Source organism: Colletotrichum fioriniae, assembly GCF_027942845.1.
Source record: "Colletotrichum fioriniae strain IMI 355084 chromosome Unknown scaffold_6, whole genome shotgun sequence".
Classification (NCBI taxonomy): Eukaryota; Fungi; Ascomycota; class Sordariomycetes; order Glomerellales; family Glomerellaceae; genus Colletotrichum; species Colletotrichum fioriniae.
Genome location: NW_027076842.1, coordinates 2,220,056 through 2,231,360, shown reverse-complemented (window position 1 = coordinate 2,231,360; position 11,305 = coordinate 2,220,056). Strand labels below are relative to the sequence as shown.

General features: G+C 53.5%; 1 protein-coding gene across 1 annotated transcript; it reads right to left on the bottom strand.

Moving 5' to 3' along the window:
• Positions 1-6,210: 6,210 nt before the first annotated feature.
• Positions 6,211-8,899, bottom strand: N0V96_006006 (uncharacterized protein; the record flags this gene model as incomplete). The annotated part of the gene is made up of 3 exons (XM_053198545.1): positions 6,211-6,978; positions 7,034-7,308; positions 7,363-8,899. 3 exons carry the CDS (start codon positions 8,897-8,899, stop codon positions 6,211-6,213), a joined length of 2,580 nt encoding a protein of 859 aa, XP_053043966.1.
• Between the last annotated feature and the right edge of the window lie 2,406 nt (positions 8,900-11,305).

The following is an 11,305-nucleotide window of genomic DNA, read 5'->3' as shown; positions in this document are numbered from 1 at the left end:
ATAGCTCAAGCTGCAGCTTCCCGCCCAGCCCGCGCGCGCCCTTGCCCCACTACCTTACCACTACTTCACCTCACTTTACTTTGTTCGATATCCTACCTCAAGATGCCGTCCATTGCCTCAATTCGTATCCCACGTCCCGTCCCTTCTGATTGCTATTTGCAGCGGCCAAGGCTTTCACGTGTCTGCACGGCACACTACGCCGTAGTACTGTCTTGACATCAGGTATTTGACGTTCCTGACGCGACTTCCCGCAGCCTGTCAATGTCACGTAAAGTTGCATCAAGTAACATGGTCAAAAGTTGAATGCTTGCTTCAGTCATGTTCGCGATAGTTTGCTGGTTGAATCCCACCCAATGCAACCCCGGACTTCCAGATAGACAGAAAGAAAATAACAAAGGACAAAAAACTGCCTGATGACCCCAGCCTCTAATGGGACCGACCTCAGAACACAACCAATAGTCGACTCCGCCCCGTTCAAACACCTGATTCCATCCTGCCTTGCACTTTCGGCATACCAACAGCCATGCTTCCGCGACGCAGAAAGGAAAGCATCGTACAAGCCCCTTCTCAAACCAGTTTCCCGATCCCGATCCGCCATGCAAGGATACCCTCTGCTGAATCCCGTCCGTCCACGGCCGTACACTACGTGCCGTTGTTGCCAGATCCTTCTGGGCCGCCGAGCCTCTCCCGTTGAACCATGACCCGTTGATTGCAAATGTCGATAAACATCTCAAACCTTTCAATGATCTGGTCCTTTTCCACCAGCTTCTTCTTCAACTCGTCCACCTCTTTTTGTTTGTCCTCCTTGTACTTGTCAAAATCCTCGCGTGCCTTGGCGAGTTCCTTTCTGAGATCGGCCCGAATCCTCTCTTCTGCCGTGGGGTGTGGTTTGCTGTATATGGCCGGTCTGTTCTCTGCCAATCCCGTAGCCACCTTTTGCGGGTTGCGATTGATTGCAGCTCTAGCATTGTAGATGTCGCGAGGGAGGAGGGGAACGTGAGGATTTTCGCCTTGCAGTATCTCCAGTGTCTCGTTCACACTAACCCCTGTCGAAGAGTCAGCGGCTGCTCTTTCTCGTGGTGTTGTCTTTGCCGGCTCACCATTCTCCTTGAGAGCTTTGACGGCGGCCACCATCTTGCTGTCTAATTTGCGAGCTGCTGGGTGGAGGAGCGGGCTTTCGCTAGGGCCGTGGTTGTGTTGCAGATGCTGAGGATCCGGTCGGTATCGAATCGTCCACTGGGTCCGCTGCTCGATGGCAAAGAAGCCGAATTGGCAGTCGCATTTACGCGATGACGTCTTGCGCTTGCGGAATTCGGGGCTGACGCGACTTGGAGGCTTGCCTGCCCGGTCACACACGAACAGAACCTTTTTGAGCCCAGGGACTGTCTTCTTGGAGCGGCCGATGACGATTGCGTAACCGACAGATGTGCAGTATGCGAGAACGCTCTTATGCACCGCCTCCAAGGTTGGGAAGCTGCCTCCCTCGGGAGGAGCAGACATCATCTCTCCCATGGGCGTCCGAGGAACGAATGGCGCCCCATCAATCATCTTTGGCTCTAGGGAATCATCACCCTCGGCCAGGGACGCATCAACCTCCATACTTTCCCCATGGTGATCGCTAGCCTGGGCAGGCGTCTCGGGTCGGGCCTGAGCAGGCTGCTGAACCTGCTGCTGGACTGGAGAAGCCTGAGGCACTTGTTGGGCCTGCTGAACTTGCTGGACTTGCTGAGGCACCTGCTGGACCTGGGAAACCTGCGGCAGCTGCTGTTGAACTGTGGGAGGCGTGGGCTGTGACAGAGTCTGGGCTTGAGGGGTATGCTGCGGCACGATTGGCTCAGTCTTGATCTGCTGCTGCTGCTGCTGCTGCTGCTGCTGAGCCTGTTGTTGAGCCTGCTGCTGAGCCTGTTGCTGGGCTTGTTGCTGAGCCTGCTGTTGTGCCTGCTGTTGGGCCTGCTGTTGAGCTTGTTGCTGGGCTTGTTGTTGCGCCTGCTGTTGCTGTTGTTGCTGCTGCTGCTGCTGCTGCTGCTGAGCCTGTTGCTGCTGATGGAGACTTTGCTGCTGGCTCAGCTTTTGTTGCTGGCTAAGAGATTGCTGGTGTTGCTGTTGCTGCTGCGCCAGTGTCTGCTGTTGAGTCAGGCTCTGCTGGTGCTGTTGATGTTGTTGCTGATGATGTTGCTGCTGATGCTGCTGGTGTTGTTGATGTGCCTGGTGCTGGTGCTGGTGCTGCTGATGTTGACTATGCTGACCCAGACCTTGCTGCTGGCCGAGTCCCTGCTGTTGACCCAGGCTCTGCTGATGGCTCAAGCCCTGCTGCTGGCCGAGCCCTTGCTGGCTGAGGGCAGACTGCTGGCCAAGGCCTTGATGTTGTCCCAGGCCTTGCTGCTGACCGAGAGCCTGTTGATGGCTGAGGCTTTGTTGACCTCCCAGACCCTGCTGTTGACCCAAGCTCTGTTGTTGACCGAGTCCTTGTTGCTGACCGAGGCCATGCTGATTGCCTAGAGGGAGGAACAGATTGGGGCCGCCCTGGCCCATCTGCTGCCTTTGGGGCGGTCCCCTCTGGCGTGCTCCCAGGGCGGCGGCATTTGGGACGTGGCTCGGGGGACGCGAGGTTCCGTTGACGTTGCCATTGACGGGCGTCGGTGTCTGGAAGAGGTGATGAGGATATTGAGCCTGGGGCGGCTGCTGAGGCGTGTATGCTTGTTGTTGATAAGGGGACGCGTTGTGAGGGCCTGGCGATGGCTTTTGGGCAGGATTCGCGTGTTGCAGGGGCGGGAAGCCGCCTGGGCCGCCATGACTTCGACGAAGGCTACCCGGCTGGGGAAAGGCGAGGCCTGGGTGGCTATTTCCCGACTGCCCCAGACTCGACATTGTGTGCCGAGAGAAGGGTGGTCGAAGCCTTTGATGGAGATGAGGGAGGGAGGCGAGGAGGGCGAAAAAGAAGGAGCGCGAGGTCGGACGTGTGCGTGTGTGTGAGGGTGAGGGTGAGGGGAGAGTCGTTCACCCGCCGAGGCGAGGCGAGGCTTCGGGGGAGAACGTGTCTGGCGAGGGTATCGTCAGAATCAACGGATGGACAGTCGCGTGGAGTTTCGACTTTGAACGTCGGAGTCGTTGGCTCAAAGTCGCTGAGCCTCCGCTATCGTAACCCGAATCCCAGAGATGCTCAAAAGGATGCAACAAACGAACCCTTGAATGTGGTCTGGGGGTGTCGATAATGGGATTGGGGGGAGGGAGAGGCGTGGAGTGTGTGTGGGTTCTGGGAGGTGTGCACAGAAAAGAAGGGGAGAGCAAACATGCGAGGTGTGAAGGGTGGTGTGCGAGGAAGAGAAGGGCGGCGGACATGGAAGAGACCTGGGCGGATTGGGGGAGGGACGTGGACTTGGACTTGACTTGGGACTGGACCCAGGACCGTGTCAAGTCAGAAAGGACTGGCGGGAAAAGGCCAGAGAGCCCAGTGGCAGCAGCAAAGCACACCCTCACAGAAAGCCAAAGAGCGATGGAAAGAACAGTGAGGACCAGGAGGGAAGACAGGGAAGGGGAAGCCTAAGGTAAAGCTGAAAGGGCGACCAGGAGAGAAATTTTCTGTGGCGCGGGCCCTCAGGTTTCCTCAAGGTGCACCCAAACTATTTTTTTTTGGGGCGGGCGCGCATCAAAGAGAGGAAAGGGACGGGGCGGTGACGGCCAAACTCAAGGGAAGGGAAGGGTTAGAATCGGGATCGGAGCCTGAGGAGTCAAGACTCGAGGGGAAGGACCCCCTTCCCCTTCGCCCCCTCGAAGGGGCTTTGGGCCAGCTGGCATTGGCTGGATTGACATGTAGCACGTGACTATAATCCAGCGGTGATGTCATCAAGAATGGACTGAGCGGCCCCCTTTTTCCACTTCATTGTTGGCTGCGCCGACTTCTTTTTGTAACCGCCCGCTTGGCAGTGCTGGCGTTCGTCAGCGCGTGAGACGGAGAGGGGAAAAGAAAAAAGAAAAGAAAAAACAACAGAGCCAGAAAGGCAACGTGTTTCGTCAAGGGTGAACACGAGAGCAAGCAAAATATCGGATTAAAGAACTTGCGCGCGTTCAGCCGGTCCAAAGCGCAAACACGGGATGAATGAATCCACAGTGGTGCACTTCTACAATTGAGGCTCAAAAGATTGATTGACCTTGACTCTATCCGTAGGTAAGGTACGGATACTCCATCCACTACCTCGTAGGCACCCAGGTGCACGTAGAGAGTAAAAAGGAGGGTGACAGCTCCTGGCGTTTACCCACGTCCCGAACAGAGGCGTGAGATTGGAAAAATTGCAAGATGGCGGGAGTGTCCGAGTGGGTGGGAAAAGTGTCACTTGAGGCTCCAAAAGTCATTTTGCGCTGGCTCGACACCTCTCTGACCTGACAGCTGAGGCGCGCGGCGCTGTGCTGCGCTGCGTTGCGCTGGACGTGACTTGTTGCACTTGCTTTTTTCTATCCGCACTCCTTGAAGGCATAATCGATTAGATAAGCCACCCATCTTGGAGCACCACCGCTGAGTACCTACCTTAAAGTATCCGTAAACACCTCAGGTACCCAGATTGCGCTTGTACCACCTTTTTTGCAGGTACAAGCTCCCCTCCTGGGGCCCCAGGGGACCTCGACCAGACCACACGCCCACGCCCCCTCCAACTGTTCAGGTCCCCTTCCACAACCCCCGAATCTCTGAACAGTACGATTCGAGAAGAATAAGGTAAGTTTAGGTTCTGCATGTCATGCCTTTTAAAACTGTTGGTTTCTTCAAGGCCACGCGAGGTACGAGATACAAATTATAGGTGAAGAAGCCCCTATTCCGTAACTCGCCTTACGGAAACACTGGACTATCTACCTTACCTTATTCACAAGGGCGTTCCCGTCCCGCACCCCATGCAGCTACCTTACAGTACGGGGGGTTTCGACGGCTCGCTACAGCACCAAGCTCCCCCTGGAGCAGCCCGCAAATCAGCCTTACAACCCACCCCCGGCACCTGCGAAAATGATACAAAATCGAGACCGGATAGTGAGTGAGAGCTGGGTGGCCTGTCTGTGCTTTTCGTGGTGCTTTTTTAGTGGGGGGGTTCCTACCTCCGCCAGTCCCAATGATGTATCCTTAGGTATGGACCAGGTCCGATCCCTGCTCAAGGCTGGGCTATCAAAAAAGTGGCGTGTTTACATATTGCCTACACCGACTTCACCGAGGTGAATGACATCTATGCCAATGTCCAAGGCTCCTCAAGCTCAGGTTGCCGGATGTTGTACCTCCGTATGGTGATTCTTGAATGGAAGCCATGCGTTTATATGCTTATTTTTTCGGTCTTCGGATAAATAGTCATCAGCAGTATGGCAAGTGTAATATCAATAATTAGGAACAAGTTAGTTTTATCTGGTGTTTGGTATATTCCAAGTTGACCAAAGGTGATTAGAAAAGGCTCACCCTTTTCGAATATTTCTCTGGATAATTAGCATTTAGTGCACACTAGTATACATGTATATCTTAAAATCTTCGTTCCGTCTCAAGTTAGGATTCTCGAATCGTCCAGGGCTACAAACTAGTTCCAGTGATAAGTGACTATAGCTAACGTAGAATCATCAACCCGTACTCCATCAAGTTGGCCCCTTCGCACGGCCCAAAGCACCTTTCATTGCCATCCTTTCTGCTGACTGCTCGAGATCTCGATTAGGCACATATTCGAGTTGCTCCTCTCAATGCGATAAGATACCACGATAGCACATGGGACATGTTGCTCATCTGAGCTGATCAAAGCAATGCACCAGGCCTCTTTGCAGCAGCTTTATTCAAAATTGCAAAACACTGAAAAAGAGGGAGCAGCTCAGCAGTCGGACTTGATTCGGAGTGAAAAACCCCTCTCAGGCACGTGACAGTGGTGAAGCATGTAATTGCGATCATTGAGAAAGCCACGCACACAACGTTGACATAATTGACTGATATCCCAGTTCCTCTTGTATGATCTTGTTATAATGTCATCTTCTCTTTCCGTCATCGAATGCCATTAGTCCAAACGTTGAGGGTATAGTATACAGTGTCCCACCTAACCACGATAAAAGAAATCAAAATAGAAAAGAACAAAGAAAGAACCTAGGCTCTGTTCGCTCATGTGGTATCTTTACATCCATCCATTTAACTCCGGAAAACCAAACCCATTCTATCAGGCAGACGACAGTCGACTGTCGAAGGACACATATCCCAAAACTCCGCTAGTCTGTCTTCTTCCTCTTGCTTGGTCTCCTCTCGGTTTCCCCGTCCACAAAGTGATTCTTGTCTTGCTGGTGCTGCTTGAGATTGTCTAGGCGGTTCTTGTACTGGCTTGTGCAGCCTGGAAACGGACACTTGTAAATCTTGGGCGGCGCCGTCGAGTGTTGCATTTTCTTGTGCTTTGCCATGCTCCCCTTGAACCACTGAGGATGGCCTTTTGGCCGGTATCCACAGATCTCACACTTCTCGTTGGCCTCAGCCTCTGTCTTCGGTGCTGAGCTCGAGGGGAGATCTTCCTGGACTTTGACCGCAAAATTTTCAGGCACATCGTTGGCCTGTGTCACGGATGGTGGTGTATGGAAGGCAGGCGCTGCCGGAACCCCACCATCCTCAAAGAACATCGTCAAGTGATCCGACAAGCCATTGCTGTCTACATCCATGTAAATATCGATGTCAGGCAAGGGCGCCGGGACAAGTGGCGCGTCGGTCATCGTGGCCTGGACATCACCCCAAGTTGTGTCGCCCAAGGTCGTTGTCAGATTCATGAAATCATCGAGGGCCGCTTCACTCGTCATCTTGGAAGGGCCCCGAGCGGCCTTCTCCAGCCTCTCCTTTGTGCAAATGCCGCGAATGATAGATTCCATCAGATTGATAGCGTATGCGTAATAGCTTATCCGCGGGACAGTCCCTGGATCGGCGTAGAGGACCTCTGACTGTGCCCTGACACTTGGAACATAATGATTAAAGTAGTTCGGCAACACCATGGACCCCTGCTCCAGGTGTTAGCATAATACGGTAAGAACTTTCCCGATACTCGACACTTACTTTACCGGCTTGCATGAGCTCCATCTCCGCTTGCCTGGCGCTCCGGATACTGCCGTCGTTGATGCGCTTGTGAATACGCCTCAACTTTGCACTTAGACCATCGGCGTGAGGGAAGTCTTGGTTGAGTTTGCTACGAATTCCTTTGAAGCTTGCAGATAGTGCACCGTTCAATGGAGCCCGACTGGTATTGCATTGCCAATGCTGTGCCCAAAGTAGCGAGGTCAAGACTTCGCCCGACTCGGGTTGCCCGCTAGACAGAACAGCATAGTCCAACTCTGTAGTGTAGGGTAAGCAGTTGTTAACCAGCCAAAGAGCCAGTGTATACGTACCATCTAGGAAGAACATTGCCACCTCCAGTAATTTATCTTGTCCAGGTTCAGATTGATATGTCGACAGACCAGAATCCCGTTCTTTGCCCTTTTTGCTCGACGACCGAGAAACTTCACCCGCGTATTTTCTTGATGTGACGCCACCCAGCTCCCCGGCAGATAGATCCAAGGGCTGCCAGACCGCTGATGCCACTCGAAGATAGTCTGATTGCTCCCACTCAGGGAGCGCATTGCTGTACCAAGATGTTTGAGCGAAAAGCTCCCTGGAGCGGTCCCGAGCACCATCTTCGTGGACGACGAGCGAGATCGAGTAGATGAGATGGACGAAACAAAGGGTATCGATGCTGGTAGCGGGATGCCTACCCTCAGACATGCCCTTCAACGTGATGAGGGCCCTGTCTGCTACTTGTTGCGGCGAAAGACCTTTCAGCTGTGCTACGAGAGCACTGTATGAGGCATGCTGCAGCTTTTCCAGGGAGGAGCTGATGTGAGTCTTGAGGGTATCCCACGCCGATCCGACAAGCGAGTTGACGTCGACAACATGATCAAACAAAGCCTCTTCCGAAAACTTGTTGAGCGCACGTTCTTCGACTGTTTGCTGAGTAGGAATATCGGCGGCTTCAGATAAGGGGCTAACGGCGGCTGATATCTCCACTGAGGATGCCGGCTGGTCGAAATCAACGGCCGGAAGTGTCATAGGAAAAGGTTGTAGTAGAATGTCATCTGCCGGAAGCTCCGAGATGAAGTTGTATGGCTCCACGCTGTTATTCGAGTATCGACTCGCATTAGAACATCCTCTGGAGAGATATCCGCCAGAGCCGCCGTCAGAGGTCGGTGATGTGATATTTGTCTCGGCAGTTGTCCATGCGCCACTATAGGCAGACGCAGGCGAAATAAGGTAGCTAGCAGTTGTATCAGTGCTCGCATTTGATCTAAGTGAATTGCTCGGCGAAAGATTCTTGGTTCTTGTCGTGGGCTGCAGTTGTTTGCGGGGGTGGCTAAAAACGTCAGTATTAAGGGCCAACAATGGCCGATCGGCTTTGCCCATGGTATTCTCGCAGATGTCCAAATTGTTCTGCGCGAACCAAGGATCGGGCAGAATCGAGTTTGGGTGCTGGAGGTTTGCCGGAACCATGCCCGTAGATACGTGATGTTGAGCAACCATAGTGTTGTGATTTGTATTCGAGGGTAAAGGCCAGGGGACCTCGACCGAGTCAATCTCCAAGATCTCCGACGACGAAGAAAGCTCAACTTGGTGTGGTCGGATGTGCAAGGAGTCGTCGTAACTCGGAGGTGGTGCTATGGCGACTTCGGATACGTTGTCCAGGCGGAAGTCGGGAATACTCTGATTATTTCTTGACTTATGCCCCAGGGATGAGAAGAAGTTTTTAGCGACGCTCATGATCTTGCGTCTCTTTCCAGGATGGCCGAGGCATCGTTTGCAGTTCCCATCGGTAAACTTCTCAGCCTTGCTACACTCATAGCACCAATACTCGCCCGTGCCAAGCTGAGGGCATTCGTAGAGATGCTCCAGCATAGCGGCGTGGTCTGGAAACCTCTTCCGACAGCGAAGCATTGGGCATTCGAGACGGTCAGTGGCCGTCATCTTTTGAGACTTGTTGCGCTGGACGGCGGCCCATACTATGAACCTGTGCAGAGCGCATTGGTCTGGTTTTACTGTGCGAGTACTGCGATTCTTATCTCAGCCCGAGATCTACGAGGCTACAAAGGAAGCAAACCAGACTTACACGCATGATGGCGAGGAAATTGAGTCAATAGATGAGCGGTTCGAAGAGGTTGAAGTCGAATTCGTGGAGCAAGAGTCCCGTCGTGAGCGGCCGAAACTGAGGCGGGACGAGGTGAGAGCTCGTAGGGCTGAAGGTGAAGGGCTCTGATTCAGCGAACGGCGGTCATCCCCGAAGGGCGACAGCGAAGTCTTGGACTCCATAGTGCGCCCAAGGTGCTCCCAAGGACGGACAGGTGGAAATCAAGGGACAAAATTGCAAGGAAAGCAACGGTCAGAGACGGGTCGAGACTGATCCGCCACCCATTTTGGTTTTATTTGTCCATAGGATGAGGTGGATGAAGCCTGCAAGATTGTATCAAGGTTGGTCGGTGTCGTAGACTCGTAGGACTCTCAGGACTTGGTAGCATCCCTAGGACTTGAGCTGCGGGTCGGGACTGGCTGAAAAAGGTGGTCTCCTCCCGGGCCACCGGCAGATGCTGTGCGTGCTGCGTGGGAGGGAGCGAACTTTGGTCAGACTGTCCCGCCAAAGAGCGTCAGAGAGGGGGAAGAGACATTCAGTGCGGGTCGGGTGCCATCCAATGCCATACCGCGGCCTCCGTTGAGTGGACGGCACGGTGAGGTAAGCAGGCAGGGTGACAGGCCTCCGAGGCTCCAAGGTGAGAGGACGAGATGGTCGCAGGGCGGAGTGAGATTTTGGCTGCGCGCGTTAGCGAATCACCTTACTTTGTATGATCGTGCCGTCCTGGGTCTTTGAAGGTTCAATTTCGAGTCAACACGGGATACTCCATTGTTCCTGTAGCAAACAGATTTCAAATCAACAAATCGTTCTGGTCTCCTGGTCACGAACACAGATAGACTCTGTTTGGCTTCTTCCTCCTCTGTTCCTAGGTAGTAGCCTCATAGGACTGACATCCTTCAGCACTTGCGAGTGCGATAAGAAATGAGGCAGACGGTATAGGCCCCCGTCATCATCTGTGGTAGTATCTTGAAATCAAGATAATACCTGGACATGCTCTGCATCCAGCCAACCTTGATGCTGGTGGCTTGCTTGCGCAGAGGCAGCAAGGCACACAGTCGATGACTGGATGGCGAGCCGCGGTTGGTGCAGGAAACGCAGTCTTGAAGGGAAGAATGCCTTGCTATCCGCCTTGGTGTGCACTTGCACAGACGATTGGTCAGAGAACCGATACTGATGGTAGTATTGGCGGAATGCAGCACACTGAGGCTTTCGGAGCCTCCAAAACCCGGGCCCGATACGAGGCAGGTCGAAAGTCCTGCGCTATCCGTAGCCAGGAGATGACATCGTAGGCTGTGCTGCGGTGGCTTTGCACATTGAGCTGTGCTGATGAACACGGAGTTCAGCCACTTGAGGGATGGGATGCCGGCGCAACCAATCCTCCGCAGATTTGCAGAAGAGGTGAAGTAAGCTACTGTGTGATGTTCTCGCCTCAGAGAGGTAGCGATGAGAGTGCTCGATGTCGGTTGGCAGTATCGTCTTGCCGTATACGCCATACACACAGAATGACGATCTGACTTTGCGTTAAATTATTGTCCCTGCAGACTCTTTTAAGTGTCGGAAGAAGACTGAGTTCGCGGGAAAGACGGGATCGAGTCGAAGCTGAACTTTCTGAAGATCATTTAGCTTTCGTAAAGTTTTTCCTTGGAAGTTTTCTTCCTGCAAGCCCCCGACGGCAGGAACGGAGCTGCCGTGTCAGTCCAATTGCAATGAAGGAAGGAAAGCAACAATGCGCCCCGTGGACGGGACCTTCCCATGGGTTTGATTCCGACTGAAGACGGCAGGAACCTCAACGGCAGATACGCAGGGGAAGAACTCTCAACATGTCAAACTCATGGGACGGCATTTTGACGATATGATGCCTCTCTCTTTTGCCGCAAACCATTATGCTGGCAGTCGTCCCAAGTCTTCTGTCATCCGTCGTTCAATTTATCCCTTCCTTGGGCCACACAACTGGGGTTGGCCTGCTGCTAAACCATACCTCGCAGGCCACAACCCTGGCACGGCTAGTACAGATGCTTCGTAAGTTCGTTCAATCGTTCGGCCTTCAGCCCCAAGTTCACCATCACCAGGGCAGACACATCGTGCATGCCGCTCCTCTTCCGGGATATACCGGAGGTCTGGAAAGCTAACTCTTAGCTGCATCCAAGGCAGCGCTCATTCTCATAGACTCTTACCTA